This window comes from Euleptes europaea, chromosome 15 (genome assembly GCF_029931775.1).
Source record: "Euleptes europaea isolate rEulEur1 chromosome 15, rEulEur1.hap1, whole genome shotgun sequence".
In the NCBI taxonomy this organism is placed as follows: Eukaryota; Metazoa; Chordata; class Lepidosauria; order Squamata; family Sphaerodactylidae; genus Euleptes; species Euleptes europaea.
The window spans coordinates 46,915,101-46,935,640 of NC_079326.1; the positions used below are offsets into that span (position 1 = coordinate 46,915,101).

General features: G+C 46.4%; 1 protein-coding gene across 1 annotated transcript in view; it reads left to right on the forward strand.

Moving 5' to 3' along the window:
* The window catches only part of LOC130487699 (adenylate cyclase type 10-like), a 62,958-nt gene that overhangs the window by 23,781 nt on the left and 18,637 nt on the right, over window positions 1-20,540 (forward strand). Inside the window, exons 13-20 of the mRNA XM_056861199.1 lie at window positions 2,294-2,447; window positions 4,773-4,965; window positions 6,339-6,425; window positions 7,684-7,967; window positions 11,306-11,442; window positions 12,714-12,836; window positions 15,196-15,480; window positions 16,945-17,298. Of these exons, the coding sequence (XP_056717177.1) occupies window positions 2,294-2,447; window positions 4,773-4,965; window positions 6,339-6,425; window positions 7,684-7,967; window positions 11,306-11,442; window positions 12,714-12,836; window positions 15,196-15,480; window positions 16,945-17,298 (1,617 nt within the window). The remainder of the gene's footprint in view (window positions 1-2,293; window positions 2,448-4,772; window positions 4,966-6,338; window positions 6,426-7,683; window positions 7,968-11,305; window positions 11,443-12,713; window positions 12,837-15,195; window positions 15,481-16,944; window positions 17,299-20,540) is intronic.

Sequence of the window (20,540 nt, forward strand, 5' to 3'; positions counted from 1 at the left end):
ACTGTTCATTTCTTGCCTTGAAAAGCCTATAGGGATTGCTATAAGTTGGCTGTGACTTGGCAACACTTTCCACCACCATATGAGAGATGTGAGTAGGGGTTATTTATGCCTGTATTGTCTTGCCCATTGTTACTCTGCTCATCACAAGTCGTATATGCATGGGAGTTTTACCTGAGGTTCGTTGCTCACAGGACCCACCCTTTCCTGTTGGGAGTCTATGCACCAGCAGTCCCCAAGCTCAAATCAGGAAGTATTTGAATCCCCGCACCTTGAAATGCTGCTTTGTAATTGGCTGTAGTGAGAGAAAAGTTCCCTCCCCGCAAAACCAAATTGCCACATAAAAAAGAATGTAAAGAACATAAATCAAAAAAGGAGCAATCTGAAAAGAAGGGGGAGAAATCCAAGCCTTGGTTCTGAAAAGTCTTTCTTCTGCTCAGAAAGAGCTCTAAGGAAGCAGAAAGCAGGAAGTATTTGAATCCCCGCCTCTGGACACACTGCACTGTAATTGGCTGTGAGAGAAACAAAGCTTGCGTGGCTCGCACTTTGCCTTATGCATGGAGATTTCACCCGAGCTGAACTCAGGGGAGAGGGAAGAATTGGGTTAACAGAGGAACGGGAAGGTCCAGGATTTGTGAAGGCTGGTAGTGAGGTCATCTCTAATGGAGGGGAAACCCATGCATAACTCCAAGAAACAACTGAGACAGACGGGGGGGGGTGAATGTGAGTGAAAGTACCCATGCATAGACGACCACAGAGAGCCACATTAGCTTCCCTGGCATGAGGCTTGTACCTCAGCTACTCATTCCTCCACTGGCCATTGTCTCGAGGTGAAAACCACCTGCCAACCACATGCCCCGCCCAGGCAAAGATCTTGCCCACTTTCCTGAAATGTGGGTCAGGTGCCACATGGAGGAACAGTGCTCAGAAGTCCCGTAAGTGGCACGTCAGAGAGCCACATGTGACCCCCAAGTATCACTCGTCTTGATACTCTTTGGGGATTTGTGCATAAGGCAGGTCTAACTGCAGTGGGTGGGGAGATACTGAAAGAGAGATCAGCAAGTGTGAAGCTGTTGTTCCACGGTTGCCATTTTAGACTGCGCCCTCTCATCTGATGCTGCTAGTCTTCACATGTTATTTAAGAAGCATTGCCAGCAAATGCAGCCACATCTGCATTCAGCTTCAATGCTTCTCATAATAATAATACATATTCAGAAGGGAACTTGTGGATGGGGCGAGAGACCATAAGTCACAAGCTCACAGTTCAAATTCTAGTGCATCTAGCTCTAAAGCATTTGCCTGGCTGCATTTCTTAAGTTATTCCCAGATCAACCCGTCATTGGGATTGCACGAGGATTGTCCCAGGGCTTTTCCCCATTCTCGGGTCTTTTATGCATGGCTGTTTCACTCGCCGTCACCCCTCCGATGACTTTGGGTCTTTGTGTTGATTATGCATGTAGTTTCCAATAGTCAGAGGTCACCTCGCTCTCCCCCTGTCTTTTCCCATGTTTTGTCCACGTTTTCAAATTTAAGACAAAACAGGTCTCTGAAAATGCGGGCAAAATGCAGGGAAATGCAGGGGAAGAGCGAGGCGACCTCTGATGGTTGGAAATGGCATGCATAATCAACACAAAGACCCGATTCATCGGAGGGGTGACAGCAAGTGAAACAGCCATGCATAAAAGAACTCAGTTTCCTCACTTCTAAGTTCCTGTTTCTGATGGGGGGGGGGTCAGTTCTGCACATGGTTTGCTCCCTCTAGTGGACAATGTGACATACAACAGCTTAAAATCCAGAGTAAAAACCCGCAGTTTAAATCTGTAGGGAGATACACTACATTTAAAACTGTTTTATATTGAATCGACCATGAGAGGGAGCAAAACGTGCAGAACTGGGGGGGGGGGGAGTCCTGTAGAAACAGGAACTTGGAAGCGAGGAATTTGAGAATGCAGAAAAGCCTTAGAGGCCCATGTGACACAGGAAGGGGCTTTGGGATTAGGGTTGCCAACCTCCAGGTACTAGCTGGAGATCTCCTGCTATTACAACTGATCTCCAGCCAATAGAGATCAGTTCCCCCAGAGAAAAGGGCCACTTTGGCAATTGGCCTCTATGGCATTAAAGTTCCTCCCCACCCCAAAACCTCACCCTCCTCAAGCTCTGTCCCCAAAAACCTCCCCCTGGTGGCGAAGAGGGACCTGGCAACCCTATTTGAGATTGGGGGGCGGGGGAGTCCAGCAAATGCTACATATGTTGATGTTTTGAAGATATTCTCATTTGCTTTATTGTTTTTTCCCAGGTAGGAAAAGAGAAACAGATCTCTTCGAAGCCACACTGGAAAAATTCAAAGTCTCCCAAAAAAGCCATATCATGTTGTTTGAAGGCCTCTTTGGATATGGGAAAAGCCAGTTAATGGCTGAAATTGCTTACCTAGGGCAAGCTGGTGGCCAAAAGTTAGTGCATTTAACCTCACTTTTTGTTACATATTCCAGACCACTTTGAAAACCCACATTCTGCTCCTCAAACAATCTATCACTCCCCAGGCTGGGCTCAGTTCTGGTCTAAAGGAATATCTCCTAGCAGTACAATGTTTCCCTATCACCATCCTGGCCCAGGCATTTCTGTTCACAGTGGTGCATCAAATTTATAGGTTTACTTATGAACTTGAAAAGACAAGTGGTTGTGTAAATCAGCTGTGTTTTCTCCTCCAACAGCATGATCTTTGTTATATTAACCATTCCCAATGCAAGGAAATTATTCTCTGCCTCCTAGCACTTGCAGGCTGGTTGCCCCCCAAATGTCCTGACATTTCTTATAGATGGTGGACAGCATGGGGCCCTCCACACCTTCATGGGGAGGGTGTTCCATAATGCTGGAGCTGCCACTGAAAAAGACCAGGGCACTGCTACAGCCGAATTGGTAGGGTTGCCAACCTCCAGGTACATTAGAAAATTTCCAAAGGAAAATCAATATATCAACACGCAGCCACTAATTATGATATGTCTCTATATTTGTCAGTCACTCATGTAGGTAACTTATTGCAATTAAACCAACTTACAAAATAATACAGTGAGCTGTGTTATATATAATATTCAATACAAAAATCGGACCATATGTTAACAATGTGTAGACTTTCCCAAAGTCCATAACCTCCGTTATTATGAGTTTGTTGTTTGGTCCCGTATCAGTTCCAGAGACGGGACCTAACAACTAACTCATAATAACGGAGGTTATGGACTTTGGGAAAGTCTACACATTGTTAACATGTGGTCTGATTTTTGTATTGAATATTATATATAACACAGTTCACTGTATTATTATTTTGTAAGCTGGTTTAATTGCAATAAGTTACCTACATGAGTGACTGACAAATATAGAGACATATAGTAATTAGTGGCTGCATGTTGATATATTGATTTTCCTTTGGAAATTTTCTAAATTACTGATTCAACCTCCAGGTACTAGCTGGAGATCTGCTGCTATTACAACTCATCTCCAGTCGATAGGGATAAGTTCACCTGGAAAAAGTGGCCGCTTTGGCAATTGGACTCTATGGCATTGAAGAACATTGTCTCTTTACCTTTGATCACTATTTCTATTAAAGGTACCATACTTGTCAATCAAGTATACCATTTATAGATTTAGTCATCAATAACGATACAGAGTCCGTTTCAGGCCATTTATGCAGGGTCAGTTGTGATGCTCGCTCAAATCTCTTTTTTTAAATGCTACCTTTAAAATGCCTGTTCACGGTCCCGACGCAAAAGGAGAAATTCCACACACACACACCACTCGCCTGCTCCTTTGTTCCTTTGTTTGCATAGCCATTAGTAAAAGGCGAGTGCACAGCTAACGAGCAGATGTGATTTTGCATGGCTCCTTGAGGGGATTCTTCACGGCGGGGGCAGAGCAAGCACAAAAGGTCACGTTAAAGGGGCTGTTAAGATATGCGAAGCAGGTCTGCACCAGCTTTGCAGTCACTTCCTGAAAGACAGTTCAGCATGAAAAACTCAAAAAAATATTTGGGGCAATTCAGCCTGGAACTCTCTGCTAATTACCAAGAATAAATGGCAATAGAGATTTAAGGAATTCCTAGACCGCCGTGTGACACCGATTTGTGCAGTCTCTGTCCCCCCCACTCCATGGTCCTGCAGGTGGACAGCCAAGTGCTGGCAACACTACAGCCAACTCCTTAATCTTAGGTTCCTGTTTATTGTGTGCTACTTTAAAAAAAAAAAAACCTGGAAGAGAAATCTGGGCTTTCCCCCCTTAGAGTAGGGTAAGCAGTACACCAGGAGTTCTTGTGTAGTTTTCAGCGTGGTGCCAGCGTGGTGTAGTGGTTAAGAGCGATGGTTTGGAGCAGTGGACTCTGATCTGGAGAACCGGGTTTGATTCCCCACTCCTCCAAATGAGCGTGGAGGCTAATCTGTTGAACAGGGCTGGTTTCCCCACTCCTCCACATGAGCCGGTTTGATTCTTCCTTAAGTGGTAGAGAAAGTCAGCATAAAAAAACCAACCATCCTTCTTGACCTCCTCCTCCTTCTCCTTCTCCTTCTCCTCCTCCTCATGTTGGCCATGAATGTTCAGCATCAATACCTTAGTTTATCGAGCTAGAACTAAGTCCATTAGCACCTTAGAGACCAATGAGATTTTTGGATTTTAAGCTTTCAAGAGTCAAAGCGCCCTTCGTTAGTTTATCGAGGTTGCATTGTGATAATCTCCTGCTTTGTTTTTGTCCTCCCACTGAAGATAGTTTGCATTCTTCTGTATTCCAGCAGGGTTGTGGCTATGGAGTTAGGAAAGGTAAATGGATCACAGAATTTCTTCACCATCCAGACACTCATGGCTATACTCCTGGGGATTGATACCTGCAAAACCTATGATGCCAGACAACGCATCCTTCTGAACAAAATCCGAGGAACGATACAAGACTCCTATTTTTGCCTTCTCAACAAGCTCTTTCATGTTAAGGTAAATTTGTAAGTGTGCAATAATTGCGGGAGAGAAGACGTGGGCATCGTAGCCAGGGTATGTAGATTATTCAGTGAAGCGGGAGAAAAGCAACTCCCGGCGTTGAAGGGGCCATGGCTCAGTGGTAGAGCATCTGCTTGGCATGCAGGAGGTCCCAGGTTCGATCCCTGGCATCTCCAGTTAAAGGAACTAGGCAAGTAGGTGATGTGAAAGACCTCTGCCTGAGACCCTGGAGAACCACTGCCAGTCAGAGTAGACAGTACTGACTTTGAAGGACCAAGGGTCTGGTTCAGTATAAGTCAGCTTCATGTGTGGCATTTTACATGGAATGTCCAATTGCGCCACTACTCACAACATGGCATTGAGTGAATGACACCACAGTGCTCATTACAACCACCCACAGCCAAAGGGACAAAGAGAATGGCAGGTGTCGTGGTGTGTTTAGGGTGGTCAATTTTCAAATGTTTTGAAGAGGGACTTCGTATTCTATTTTCGGGGACTCACTTTTAAATTTACCGTCCTTGGAATTCCACACTACTTTCTTACTTCACAACATAAAATGCAGGGATCTTGCCTCATTTAACGTGGACCGAGTTTATATTTGCACCTGGCATTATTGAGCAAGAGGCTGTCTTTCATGGCCATTTCACGTGTGATGCAGAGGCAAACCCCAAATGTGTCATCCAGCCTCACTGAGTCTCCTCTCTCAGCTCTCTCACCTCTTCCCTCCTGCCCTTGCAACATGGCTGCAGGAGAATCACAGCCCAAGGCCATAGAGTCCAAATGCCAAAGTGGCCATTTTCTCCAGGGGAACTGATCTCTGTCCCCTGGAGATCAGTTGTAATAGCAGGAGATCTCCAGCCACCACCTGGAGGTTGGCAACCCTAGCTGGTGAGGCATGGCCAGGCCTGACCAAGTGACATTTATGTCATATCCGGCCCTCATAACAACTGAGTTCGACACCCCTGCTCTAAGCTATCTATCATACTGGCCTCCCCAACCCTTTTCCCTCTGCTTGCCATCTGTGGGGGCAATCCTGCTGTCCGGTCCACGGCGATCACTACTATCTTAATGCCATCTTGTTTTAAATTGTTGTATTTTAATTATTGATATTTTAATGTTTAGTGGTTTGGTTGGTTTTAGAGATTGCAACCCGCCCTGAGCCCAGTCTGACTGGGAAAGAGGGTGGGCTATTAATAAATAATTTTTTTCCCTGTCAAATGCTTTTGAAAGAACACGCTTGAATTCATCAAGTTTTCAACAGGATTTTTTTTTAAAAGAGCCAATTTTTGTTCAAAACGAGCCAAAGGAGGGATTTCTCACTTCATTAATCAAGCCACTGTTGGGGTTTTTTTTTTTTTGTTCCTGCACAGTTCCCCACTTCAGAAGAGGTTTCCAAAATGGACAATGAAAAGAGGAAAGCGGAGATGGAAGCAGTTCTTCTAAAGATTCTTGGGAGGGTAAAGAGCTTCTCCTCTTCAAATTTCACACACCGGGCCGGATTAAGACCTTTAGGGGCCCTAAGCGCTTAAAAGATTTTGGTGCCCCCGTATATATGTAATTCAAGATATGAACAATAATAACAAAACTTACAGTAAGATGGAAAATAATGTTTATTTTTGTATGCTTCCACTTTGGGAGGGGCTGTGGCTCAGTGGTAGAGCATCTGCTTGGCATACAGAAGGTCCCAGGTTCAATCCCCAGCATCTCCAGTTAAAGCGACTAGGCAAGTAGGTGATGTGAAAGACCTCTGCCTGAGACCCTGGAGAGCCGCTGCCGGTCTGACAATCCTAACTTTGATGGACCCAAGGGTCTCTGATTCAGTATAAGACAGTTTCATGTGTTCATATGTTTATTTATATTTGTGTGACTATTCTCAGCTCCCACTTTGCCTTCAACCTAGAGTAAAAATTGTGATGTTCAGGGGGGGTTTTTGGAGTCACTGTATGTATGTAATTATTTAATTTATTGTGGGGGGCCCTTTGGTGTAAGAGTATCAAAAAGAAGAAAGCCTCTTTCGTTTCCCTTTTAGGTGCCAAATCACGAAGAAACGTAGGTCATTTTCAGAATGTTTAAGCTCCCAAAAATGGCTGACCACCGGGTCGTCTATAACCTTAGCGTGGATCCTTGAACAGGAAACAATTTGACAGACGAGATGCTGAAAGAATACTTAGACAGAAGAGGCTTTCTTCATACATCTTTTTGATACTCTTACACCAAAGGGCTTAAATCTAGAAAATGATTTGTCATACTTTGTATAAAAGGCACGCAGCTCCTTTAATTAGAGCAGTTTGGAGAATCACACACCTGTATGTCATTACAAGAGTGATAGAAATGTTTGGGTTGTTTGTCACAGTTAGCAGTATCCCTTTTGGGAACTCAGCTCACTATCCTAACCTGGTAATTGAACAAAACTAAGAAATTTAATTGCTGTTGAAAAATGGACCCAAAAATGGATTTTTGGGGCAGAGCCTGAGGAGGGTGAAGTTCAGGGAAGGGCTTCAATGCCATAGAGTCCAGTTGCCAAAACAGCCATTTTCTCCAGGGGAACTGATCTTTGTCGCTTGGAGATCAGTTGTAATAGCAGGAAATCTCCAGCTAGCACCTGGAGGTTGGCAACCCTACTTGTGACAGCTCTGAGTCGGAGACAAGGACTCCCTGACTGTCAAATCATCTCACTATTGGGGGTTCTTGATGTCCCCCCCCCCTTATTTTCAGGCTGCGGAGAAAGAATTTCTTATTTGGATCATCGACGAAGGCCAGTTCATTGATCCTGCCTCCTGGGACTTCCTGGATAACTTGCTGAGGGCCATCTCCATCTTTGTCGTGATGTCTTTGTCTCCTTCTGAATACAAGGGACTGATACTCTGCTCCACTGCAACTCGAATCCTGGGCAGTATGGCGAACACTTATGTTAAATTAAAGGAGTTAACTCCTACTGTGATTGTTCAGAAGGCCTGCCAGGACCTCGGGGTGGTCAGCATCGCCAGGGAACTTGAGATGTAAGTACGGGGAAGTCAAAGTACTCTGCTGGTTAGAGGGGAAAAAACTAGAAAGGGGGAGGCCTGGGTTGACGTTAGGGTTGCCAGGTGCCTCTTCGCCACCAGTGGGAGGTTTTGGGGAGGGCGGGGAGGGAGTTCAATGCCATAGAGTCCAATTGCCAAAGCTGCCATTTTCCACTTTCCAGGGGAACTGATCTCTATCAGCTGGAGATCAGTTGTAATAGCAGGAGAATGACAGACAATGATAACCAAATCTCCAGTCGTGCGAAATTGTAGATGCAGAATTGTCTGTCATTCAGTGCTTTGAGTTGATTGATATTTGACCATACACAAGCAGACATCCTCCAATACGGGACTTGTGGTGGAATGTTGTTATTGGACTTCTTTATAGATAATCTGCGTTGTTGGTTGCGTTGTGTTATGACTGTATGTTAAGGTTTATTTTTCTGTATAGTAGTATTAGGGGGGTTGACAGTGAGGCATGCAGTTAATGCTGAGAGTTGCTGACGTTATATTAAATAACATATTGCTTTCTCACCCTTGAAAAACGTAGAAATCATCATCGGTTTATATATATTGAGCCTTCGTGCTGACTGTTTTCTCCAGCAGTACCTGGAGGTTGGCAACCCTTGTTGAACGTCTCACAGCCATGAAGTTTACAGGACGATCTTTGGGCCTCAGTCACCCTCAGCGTAACCTACTAAACCGGGTGGGATATGGGATGAAATGGGGGAAGGGAGAACCCCCATCTTCTTGGAAGAGGCCCAGGACACAAATTATTTGGTCCCTCCTGACTACAGTTGCTCCGGTTGCCCGTGCTGCTCCCATTGTGTGAAGAGGCGCTGGCCGCACAAACAAGAGTGTAATTGTCGAAGGCTTTCACGGTCAGAGTTCATTGGTTCTTGTAGGTTATCTGGGCTGTGTGACCGTGGTCTTGGTATTTTCTTTCCTGACGTTTCGCCAGCAGCTGTGGCAGGCATCTGTCCTTCAGTGTTACTCCTCTGAAGATCCTTGGCACAGCTGCTGGCGAAACGTCAGGAAAGAAAATACCAAGACCTCGGTTACACAGCCCGGATAACCTACAAGAACCAAAGAGTGTAATTGTTGCTTTGTCTCTAAGGATGCTTGGGAAATATCATCTGAATTCTTCCTCAGAGCTCAGAGTTTTAAGATGCCCGCTCTTGTTTTTGAAGTAGAGTGAGGCGAGGGCTTGTTTGTGGGCTTCCTAGAGGCCCCTGGTTGGCCACCGTGTGAACAGACTGCTGGACTTGATGGACCTTGGTCTGATCCGGCATGGCCTTCCTTATGTTCTTATGAGGGGTGCTTCTGAATTTTCTAGAGAGTGCTGTACAGGTTGCTTCAAAGTTCGTTTCTCCCGTTCCTAATGTCTCCCCTCCCTCATGCTACCCATACTCAAGGGCATGTTGCTAAAGCACTACAAGAAGGCTGCCTTGAAGTGATACAGTGGTTTCCAGCATCTTTTTGTGTGTGGTGTTTTCACCAATTCACTGTAAATGTAGCTGCTATAGGGTTGCCAGGTCCCTCCTTGGAACCGGCAAGAGGTTTAGGGAGGTGGGGTTGGGTGGGTGGCAATCGGCGTCATCTATGCGATGATGTCACTTCCGGTGTATGCGAAAGTGCCGGCATTGCGCTGGGGGGACAGTTTAGCGCTCATGAAAAACTCCCAGCACAATGCCAACACTTCTGCAAAAACTGGAAATGATTTCATCAAGTAGATGACACCGATCGCTCCCCCTCTCTTCCCCAGGCTTGCTTCCGCCTGTCGACCAGCTGAGGGTCGGCAGGCCGCCCAGGTAATTGGCAGGCAATTGCCCACCATAACCAGGAAAATGGGAACCCTAAGATGCTATGATAACAAAGTAGTAAATAAAGGCTTCATCCTTCTGTGGTGTTGTGGTTAGAGTGTCATACCAGGATCAGGGAGGCCCGGGTTCAAATCCCCACTCTGCTATGAAGCTTGCTGGGTGACCTTGGGCCAGTCTGTGTGTCACTTTGACCTACTTCACAGGGTCGTTGTGAAAATGAAACAGAGAAGGTGAGGCCAGTGTATGTTGCCTTGAGCTCCATGGAGGAAGGGCGAAAGTGTTCTAAATAAATATTTGCCAGCGACAGCACTTTGTGCCTTAAGCAGCACAGGATACACCATAACATACATAAGGTTTGAGTCCAGTGTGTCATAATGGGTCACCTAAGGGGTTTTCTTTCCAGCATGTTCCTCATCCAATATATGGGCACTTTCACACATGCCCAATAATGCACTTTCAATCCACTTTCAATGCACTTTAAGGATCTTTTGCAAGTGGATTTTGCCCTTTCACATAGTAATATCCAGCTTCAAAGTGCATTGGAAGTGGATTGAAAGTGCATGATTCGGCCTCATCATCATTCCTTTATTGGCATACAAACGCAATTCAAAAGGTTACCAAAGGAATGGAAATGCTAAACGGGGCCCTTTATAATATGGTTAAAAGGTGTTTACGTTGAGAAATACAGTTTGTTGTTACTGCTATCTAATTAGCTGTTTGGAGGGCTTTTAAAACAAACTTTAAAAACTGTGCCGACCGTCTCCAAATTTTGGGGCGAACGATTGTTCAATAAATAGAGAACGTTAAAAGAATCTGAGACATTTCAGTCGATTTACCAACAGGGGGCTTAGTAGCTCATTACGAGATTCTGTGTAGCAACTGCAATAAAATAAAATGCGAGCAACCGTTTCTATACAATTATTGTCACAAGTTTGAGTGGGAAAGGCCTCTTGATGCAGCACTTCCCGTTGTAAACTGGAAATGATGTAATCGCGTCGGCGCGGCCGTGTGCGTGAGCGCAATCCCACCTCACCTTCGCCCTAAAAACCTCCCACCGAAGGACAGGAGGGACCTGGTAAGCCTAGCCTGTGGCATAGAGGAGAGGGGCTTCCCGTGCATCATTTGCCTGATCCAAAACCGCACTAGGGGGACATTATTTGCCCCATTTTTGGGGGGTCGGTGTATGCGTCGGGTCGCCAACCCCTAGGTACTAGCTGGAGATCTCCTGGTATTACAACTGATCTCCATGGCCGCTTTGGCAATTGGACTCCATGGCATTGAAGTCCCTCCCCTCCCCAAACCCCACCCCCTCAGGCTCCGCCCCTAAAACCTCCCACCAGTGGCAAAGAGGGACCTGGCAATCCTATTTATGCGGGGTTGGGCATCCCTGCAATGGGACAAAAAGAGCCCCCAGACCCAACTCACGGAAAAAGTCACGCCTAGTTTGTCCCTTAGGTGTATCCGCACCTCAACTTGGTTTCTTCCAAATGCTTCGCTTGAACATTGTTCTAGGTTCTTAATACAAAGAAGCCACGGAAACCCCTTTTACTGTGAGGAGCTCCTCCGGAACCTCCACCTAAACAACGTCCTTCAGTTCTGCGTCCTAGAAGAAGAGGGAGAAAGCGAGGATGAGTGGGAAAGCCTTTTCAGTAAGCCGCTAGCCACTAGCTGCCCATGCAAGCTACTATTTTCTGAACTGCATGCTCCAGAGCAGTGATGCTCACTCTGTGGCTTGTGGAGAGCCACGTTTGCAATTGCTGTCAACCAGAAGGAGCCCCCTGACTACTGTTTGCCCTGGGTGCCACCCCAGATGTCCAAAATCTAGAATTTTCCCCATGTCTCTATAGTCTTTACCATACAGATTAGGGATAAATTCCTAGAGATTCACCCAGAAGTGACATCAAATCCTCCCCAAACTCCACCCTACGAAGGCCTTTGCCAGTAGGGTTGACAACTCCAGGTTGGGAAATACTTGGAGATTTTTGAGGCAGAGCCTGAGGAGAGCAGGGTTTGGTAAGAAGAGGGACTTCAGTGCCATAGAGTCCAATTGTCCAAGCGGCCATTTTCTCCAGGGGAACTGATCTATGTAGTGCGTACCTAGGCTACGGTTGCCAATCCCCAAGTAGTAGCTGGAGAACTCCTGCTATTACAACTGATCTTCAGCCAATGGAGATCAGTTCACCTGGACAAAATGGTCGCTTTGCTAATTGGACTCTATGGCATTGAAGACCCCCCTCCCCAAACCCCGCCCTCCTCAGGCTCTGCCCCCCAAAATCTCCAGGTATTTCCCAACCCAGAGCTGGCAACCCTAACCTAGGCCCTCAATCGTTACTCATCAAGGGGGGAGTCAACCCTGGAACAACTCTACTCATCAAGGGGGGAGTCAACCCTGGGACAACTCTTGCCCTTCTTGGGGGCTAAAAGCACCTCTCAGGTCTAGTTCCCTCAGCTGCTCCTTCCTTACTGTAGTACGGAGGAAGCCATCGGCCTAGACTGCTATGGGAACTCTGAGATGTCATTCATTATCATGACCTCTGAGCCTCAGTGCTTCACCCCACCCACACACAAAAACAACACCCAAAAACTGAAAACGTACATCACCTGTGGAGCAAGTCTGTGCAAAACAAGAGGGGAAATTTTCCTGGTTTCATTTATTTTAATGATAAGTACATTGTTGAATTTATTTTAATTATGAACAGGAAGAAGGGGTGGGGAGTTTGGCACAGCATGCAGTCAGACGCAGAGTACTGTTATGCGCTACTTTTCCTCTGTCGGTGTGGTTTCACACATCTCTCTGATGAGCAAATTGTAATCCATGACTGTGGTACTCCCTATCTCCTAGGGTTTTGTCAGAGATTTTGCAGGGGTGATCTGACCTTCTGTTACCTCTTTGCTTCTCCCATTTCTCTCCTCCACGAAGCCACCACGACTCTCAAGCCACAGGAGTCCAAACTCTTTGAAAACAATGAGAAGTTATCCTACATTTGCACCGTCAGGGAGAATGTGAAGCTGCACAACATATTGCTTCCTCCGATATTAAAAGGTGAGGCCAGTCTACTTGAACTCCTGCCCTGTTGAGGTAACAAGGGATGCCCAAACACCCACTGGTTTGGCCCGTTTCCTGCCTACCAGTCACAAACAGGGAGCTACTGCCACAATGGTCAATCAGTCAATCCATCAATCTTTATTAAAAACAGTCATAGACCAGCACAGCACAATTTACCATTAGAACCCTTAGTGTTACGCTCTACCCACAGGTTAATACAAATAGTAAAAAAGTTGCTTGGACTCTTTGCAAACGATATAAACTACCTATTAAAATTATTGACACACCGGTGTTCTCATCAGCGTCTGGCGGATTCTACAGGCCGCTGCACAAAACGTAACCGTTCCTACTGTAACCTGTGGATTTTCGTCTATAAGCAACATTTCATTTTGCTCCTGACCTGAATGGCTGGTAAAATGGACTGCTGAACAATACATGTTCAATAGTTTTTATGCCACTTGTCCTACAAGGGTACAGTCTTTCAGATCTTGGGATCGTCTTATATTTTCCATCTAAAACCGCTGATGGCAGGGCTTGGCATCGGGCTAAAGTGTAGGCCTTCCTATAGTTTGTATATACAGGTTGAATATCCCTTATCCGGTCCATATTTCAGGTCTTTCCATATATTGGAATATTTTTGAATTTTTGCATATACATAATGAAATACGTCATGAAATCATGAGAGGGAGGGCATCTTGGCCATCTTCTGGGCATGGAGTAGGGGGTCACTGGGGTGGGGGGAGGGTAGTTGTGAAATTCCTGCATTGTGCAGGGGGTTGGACTAGATGACCCTGGTGGTCCCTTCCAACTCTATGATTCTATGATTTGTAGTCTCCCAAGAGTTTCAAACCATGGTCAAAAACGCATGGTCCCTTAACCCACTTTATTCCCCGTTTCAGCCAGGATCAAATTGACCCGGGCTGGGGGGGAAACCGTACGCATTACCTTGAAAAGCAGGGACGAAACTGTGTGCAAATCCATCCATGTAAACAGAAAGTGCGAGAGACGTGCACAGTTCCTGTTTAGCTTGCAACACCCCTGCCCCGGTGATTGGTCATTTCCCAGGGCAGGGAAGGCCCTCATTGGTCAATTTGAAACGTCCAATGTAGGGGGGCATGGGGTGTGTGCCAAACTAAACAGGTACTTCATGTCTCCCGCACTTTCTGTTTACATGGATTGATTGGCACAGTTTCGTCCCTGCTTTTCAAGGTAATCTGTAGTTTACCCCCCAGCCCGGGGAAATTTGATCCTGGCTGAAATGGGGAATAAAGTGGGTTATGGGACTACGCGTTTTTGGCCCATATCTCACGTTCATACTGTCATCTGTTCCAACATCTCCTTCAGTGATGTCCTAACATACAACTTGAACATACGTTAATTAGATTATCATAATAATTGTAACAATAATAAATTAATAAATGATTACCACTTAAACCCCGGGACATTCACCCCCCCCCCCCCCAGAGCTCAGCCTAGGAGAGGAAAGGTGCATTTTTAGTGAATACGGTGTCAAAGCCATCTACTTTTCTAAAGGTGTTACGTTGTCCTAAATTGTTCCTGTAGAACAGGGTTCCCCAACATGGTGCTTCTGGGCCCCCTGGTGCCTGCCAATACTTCCCTTGGTGCCCGCCAAGCTTTTCCCAAAGTGGGCGGGGGCATGTAGCAGCCATTTTTGGGTGGCACTCACTACGCTCTCTCCAAAGGTGCCCACATGCTGAAAAAGGCTGGGGACCCCTATAGAAGGCGGCTGGTCTATAGTGAATCTATCCTTTGGGGGGGGGGCAAGTTTTGATTCCTTGTACAAAAGCAGAACACAAAGGCAAAAGGCTCTTTACTCACATGAACACATGAAGCTGACTTATACTGGATCAGACCTTTGGTCCCTCAAAGTCAGTATCGTCTACTCAGACAGGCAGTGGCTCGGCAGGGGTCTTTCACATCACCTACTTGCGTGGTCCCTTTAACTAGAGAAGACGGGGATTGAACCTGGGACCTTCTGCATGCTGAGCAGATGCTCTACCACTGAGCCAGAGCCCCTCCCAAAGTCAGTCGTCTACTCAGACCAGCAGCGGCTTTCCAGGGGTCTCAGACAGGAGTCTTTCGCATCACCTACCTGCCTAGTCCCTTTAACTGGAGAAGACGGGGATTGAACGTGGGACCTTCTGCATGCTGAGCCGATGCTCTGCCACTGAGCCACGGCCCCTCCCTGCATTCTTATCTACGCTTGGCACTGTTTATAGAACCTGAGCTCTCTACTGTTCCCACCTGGCATTTTTAAAGGTCTCCCTATTTGGAACACCGCTGTTTTAAATTCTACATGTTCTTAAATACTTCCCGTCGGTTTTCTTTGGGTTAGGGTTTGCTCTGTCGAAGATTGACAACATGAACCCTTCAGAGCAGATGGTGGTGAAGTGCGCCGCTGTCATTGGAGTTTCTTTCAGCACTCACCTGCTGCTCCACATCCTCCCCAAAGGGACCAAGGTGAAGATGAACCAGACGCTGGCAGCCCTGGTGGAAACCCACGTCTTTGAGTGTTTTACTGAAGGGAAATCGCGGCTTACAGCCAAAACCATGGACATATTCGCCCACGAGCTTGGCAACCTCCCCAAGAAAACCATAGCAGCAGATGGGCCAGATTCAGGTTAGGTGCATTCCTTTGTTTTTGTTTTTTTTATATATTGAACACATGAAGCTGCCTTGTACTGGATCAGACCCTTGGTCCATCAAAGTCAGTATTGTCTACTCAGACCGGCAGCTGCTCTCCAGGGTGTCAGGCAGAGGTCTTTCACATCATCTACTTGCCTAGTCCCTTTCACTGGAGATGCCGTGATTGAACCTGGGCCCTTCTGCATGCCAAGCAGATGCTCTACCACTGAACCTCAGCCCCTCCACGGGACTGTTTCTTTCTTTGAACGTCCATACTTTATTTCTGACAGATCTGAAGTTCTTGGAGATGGTGCAGCTGTCTGGTAGTCCTCTTCTCACTGTTCATTATTGCTTGCTGGCATCTTAGGGAGATACCTTCAGATTATCTCTATAAAAAAGGAAATTTCTCATTAGAGGGGTCTTCCCCACATTCCCACAACACAATTATATCCATAATAAATTCATTAAGGACACTGAAAGCCAGCTAGAGTTGCCAGCTCTGGGTTGGGAAATTCATAGAGATGGAAATTTGGGGGATGGAGCCTGGGTAGGGAGGGACTTCAGTGGGGTATAATGCTATAGACTCCACCCTCTAAAGCAGCCATTTTCTCCAGGGGAACTCATGAACACATGAACACATGAAGCTGCCTTATACTGAATCAGACCCTTGGTCCATCAAGTCAGTATTGTCTACTCAGACTGGCAGCGGCTCTCCAGGGTCTCAGGCAGAGGTCTTTCACATCACCTACTTGCCTGGTCCCTTTAACTGGAGATGCCAGGGATTGAACCTGGGCCCTTCTGCATGCCAAGCAGATGCTCTACCACTGAGCCATGGCCCCCCTCTCCAAGGCTCTCCAGGGGTCTCAGGCAGGGGTCTTTCACATCATCTACTTGCCTAGTCCTTTTAACTGGAGATGCTGGGGAATTGAACTTGGACCTTCTGCATGCCAAGCAGATGCTCTACCATTGAACCATGGCCCCTCCCTGCATACACATATATGTTTGACAGTGTTTATAGAACCTGTTCCCACGTGACCTCTCTACTGTTCCCACTCTTGAAATCTACCCAACAATAAGAGTTTAGCTGTTTTTGCATGTGAACATTTTTTTCAGCTTCTCGCCCAGGTTGTGGGTTGTTGTTTTTTTGCAGGAGGGACTTTGTACTTTCACAAAGCAAACACTGAGGCCAAGCAACCACTTTGGTCCTTTATGCATGAGTACTTTGACTCATGTTCGCCCTTGGACAGGGGAGCTGGGGGGGTGACGTTTTTCTCACAGTAAGCACTATAGCCAATTACAAAGCAGCAATTGCACGGGGTGGGGTACACTTCCAGATTTGAGCTGGTAATTTTGCTGGTGCATAGCATTTTTTTTTAGAATTCGCAACAGAAAAGTGTGGGTTGAGCGAGCATCGAACCCCAGGTAAAACTCCCATGCATAAAAGACCCTTGTCTTTCAGATCTCGGATTGGTCATTTCCAATAGCATCAAGCAAGAGGAGGCAGTGATACACTGCAGACTCATGGGATTCTGCACCCCACTGTTGCAGGAAGCTGCCTACGAGCTCTGGCTCAAGAGCCAGAAGACCAAGTTGCACCTCATGTGCGCCAAATACCTGGACAGCGATGCTCACCGATGCAAGTGCTGCGGGGAAGGAGATTTTGTGGCCTTCCACCGCTATGCGGTGGATGGCATGGTGTGGGAAACAGCCTTACAGGACCTGCAAGATGTGTTGGAACAGGACAACGTGAGCGCGGCTGCCTCCCTCATAGTTTCCCAAACAATTCTTTGTCTGGATGCGGAACAACCAGAAGGTAAAGATGAATCTTTCATTGGGGCATGTCTTGGGGGTTGTGGTGACCTAACGTGTGTATGTGCGGAGCAGTGCCCTTAGTCAGAACACAGGGAAAGGTGCTGGGAAATCCCCAAAATGGAGAAGGGAAAGAGAGTATGGTTGTTTATGCGTGGGTACTTTCACTCACGGACGCCCGCAGTCTGACTCAGTTGATCCTTGGAGCTATGCATGAGTTTTCCATCCATTAAAGATGACCTCTCTGCCAGCCCTCACAAATCCTGGGACTTCTCATCCCTCTGTTAACCCGATTCTTCCATCTCCTCTGAGCACAGCCCGGGTGAAATCCCCATGCATAAGGCAAAGCTCGGGACACACAAGCTTGGTTTCTCTCACAGCAAGCAGTACAGCCAATTACAAAGCAGTGTGTCAAGGGGCGGGGATTCAAATGCTTCCTGGAAGTTCTTTCTGAGCAAAAGAAAGGCTTTTAAAAACGAGGGTTGGGTTTTACACAAACACACACACACACACACACACACACACACACCTTTGCTTTCAGATAGCTCCGTTTTTTGTTTTTGTTCTTAAAATGCATTTTTATGCAGCAATTGGGTTTCGGGGGGTTGACTTCTAAGTACTACAGCCAATTACAGAGTGGCATTTTAAGGGGCGGGGACACACAGGATTTTTGTTTTGAGCTTGGAGACTGCTGGTGCATAACTCATGAACACATGAAGCTGCCTTATACTGAATCAGACCCTTGGTCCATCAAAGTCAGTATTGTCTACTCAGACCGGAAGCAGCTCTCCAGGGTCTCAGGTAGAGGTCTTTCACATCACCTTTGCAAGAAGGAAGTGTGGATCCAGCGAGCAGTGAACCTCAGGCAAAACTCCCATGCATAAGCGACCTTTGCCTTGCCAAGCGACCTTTGCCTTCCTCTCCCCACAACAGACACCTTGTGAGGTAGATGGGGCTGAGAGAGTTCTGAGAGAACTGTGACTGGCCCAAGGTTGCCCAGCAGGCTTCATGTGGAGGAGCAGGGACTCAAACCCGGTTTACCAGATTAGAGTCTGCCGCTCATGTGGAGGAGTGGGGGGATCAAACCCAGTTCTCCAGATTAGAGTCTGCTGCTCTTAACCGCTACACCACTCTGGTTCTCAACGTATAGTTGAGGAGTTTTTTTAGGAGCTGGATTTGGGTTCTTTCAAGGCTCAACTTTGGGTTATTCGTGCCTCGTGTCTTAGTTATGAAATATCAGAGGAAGAAGCGGTCCGATCAGCATCTCTCTTGACTTTGCAGGGTCTGAGAATGCCGATGCTCAAAGCAGTGAATTATCTCCATCCACAGTGGACCCAAAGCCAAGTAAAGGTAAATTCCCCTTCTTGATGGGACATGTTACAGGATGATGAATAGGACGGCCAACAGAAAACTGGAACGCCGGTTTAGAGGGAAGGAAAGAATAAGCTTGGACCAACTAGATGGATCCATATTTGGATCCCAGATGTGAAACTGAGTGGTCATAAACAGCTGGGCTGTGGAGGGGTGACGTAGATCAGGGCTGCAGTGCTGGGGAGAGTGAGGTCCTGAGTGGAAAATGAACCCTCTGGCTTCTTTTAACCATGGTAGGGAAGAAGACAGGTACCTGTACTGTACGCATCTTTTTCCTTCTCAGAACCAAAAGTCGCATTGTCAATAAAAAACCGAGAGAAGATTTTACAAAGAACTGGAAACTATATTATGAATACATTGCTAAATAATTCAACTAAGTAGAAAGCTATAATCCGAGATGATAACTATATAAGATTATGATATATGCAAGCATCTCATCATTTTTAAATCTGCTTTTCAAATTCCATATAAGCTAACTTTTGATACCAGCAAATATATAGATAAATATAAAGTAGGTCAATGCAGTTTTAACCAATCAATATTATGAAGAAGAAGAGTTGATTTTTATATTCCAACTTTCTCTGCCACTTAAGAGAACTGTAACTAGCCCAAGGTCACCCAGCTGGCTTCACGTGGAGGAGCGGGGAAACAAATCCAGTTCACCAGATTAGCCTCCGCCGCTCATGTGGAGGAGTGGGGAATCAAACCCAGTTCTCCAGATCAGACTCCAAACCATGATTCTTAACCACTACACCACCATGTTGTGTAAGCATCTAATAGTTTTATAACAGTTTAAGTTAGAAAGATTATAAACCCGTTCCAGTTATTCATAAACAGCAACCTGTCCTAGAGATGTATTGACAGGCAGAATTGTTACGTCATGTGGTTTGTATGCCTTTTGTTGTATGTTGCATGATTTATAATACATTGAAAAATAAACAATTTTTTAAAAAAATAAAGAACTAAAAGTCGCTAGAGGGAAAGGCATTTCCGGTTAGAGGAATGTTCTGGGAGAGAGTTATATCCCTCTCTCTCCAGTGCAATGGTCCTGGCAGTGGTGTAGGGAATCACTGGAAATTGTCAACCCCCATGGCGCAGAGTGGTAAAGCTGCAGTACTGCAGTCCAAGCTCTGCTCACGACCTGAGTTTGATCCCAGCAGAAGTCGGTTTCAGGTAGCCGGCTGAAGGTTGACTCAGCCTTCCATCCTTCCGAGGTCGGTCAAATGAGTACCCAGCTTGCTGGGGGTAAAGGGAAGATGACTGGGGAAGGCAAACCATCCCGTAAACAAAGTCTGCCTAGGAAACGTCAGGATGTGACGTCACTCCATGGGTCAGGAATGACTCAGTGCTTGCACAGGGGACCTTTACCTTTACCTTTCCGCAAACAGAAAGGCCATGACGCTGCCTTATTAGGGTTGCCCCCTCCGGGTTGGGAAATTCCTGGAGATTTTGGAGGCGGAGCCTGAGGAGGGCAGGGTTTGGGGAAGGGGAGGGACTTCGATGCCATAGAGTCCAATGGCCAAAGCGGCCATTTTCTCCAGGGGAACTGATCTCTACCGGCTAGGAATCAATTGTAATAATGGGAGATCTCCAGCTGCTACCTGTAGGTTGGCAACCCTATGCCTTATACTGAATCAGACCCTTGGTTCATCCAAGTCAGTATTGTCTACTCCGCTCTGCAGGGTCCCCAGGCTGAGGTCTTTCAATTCACCTACTGCCAGATCCTTTAACTTAAGAAGCCAAGGACAGAACCGGGAACCTTCTGCAGATACTCCGCCACTGAGCTAAAGTCATAGCTGCTCCTTATTCTATCAGAGGAACCGTGATGTTGGATACAGGCCATTCTGTTTAATGCTGTTAATAATTCAAAGGGAG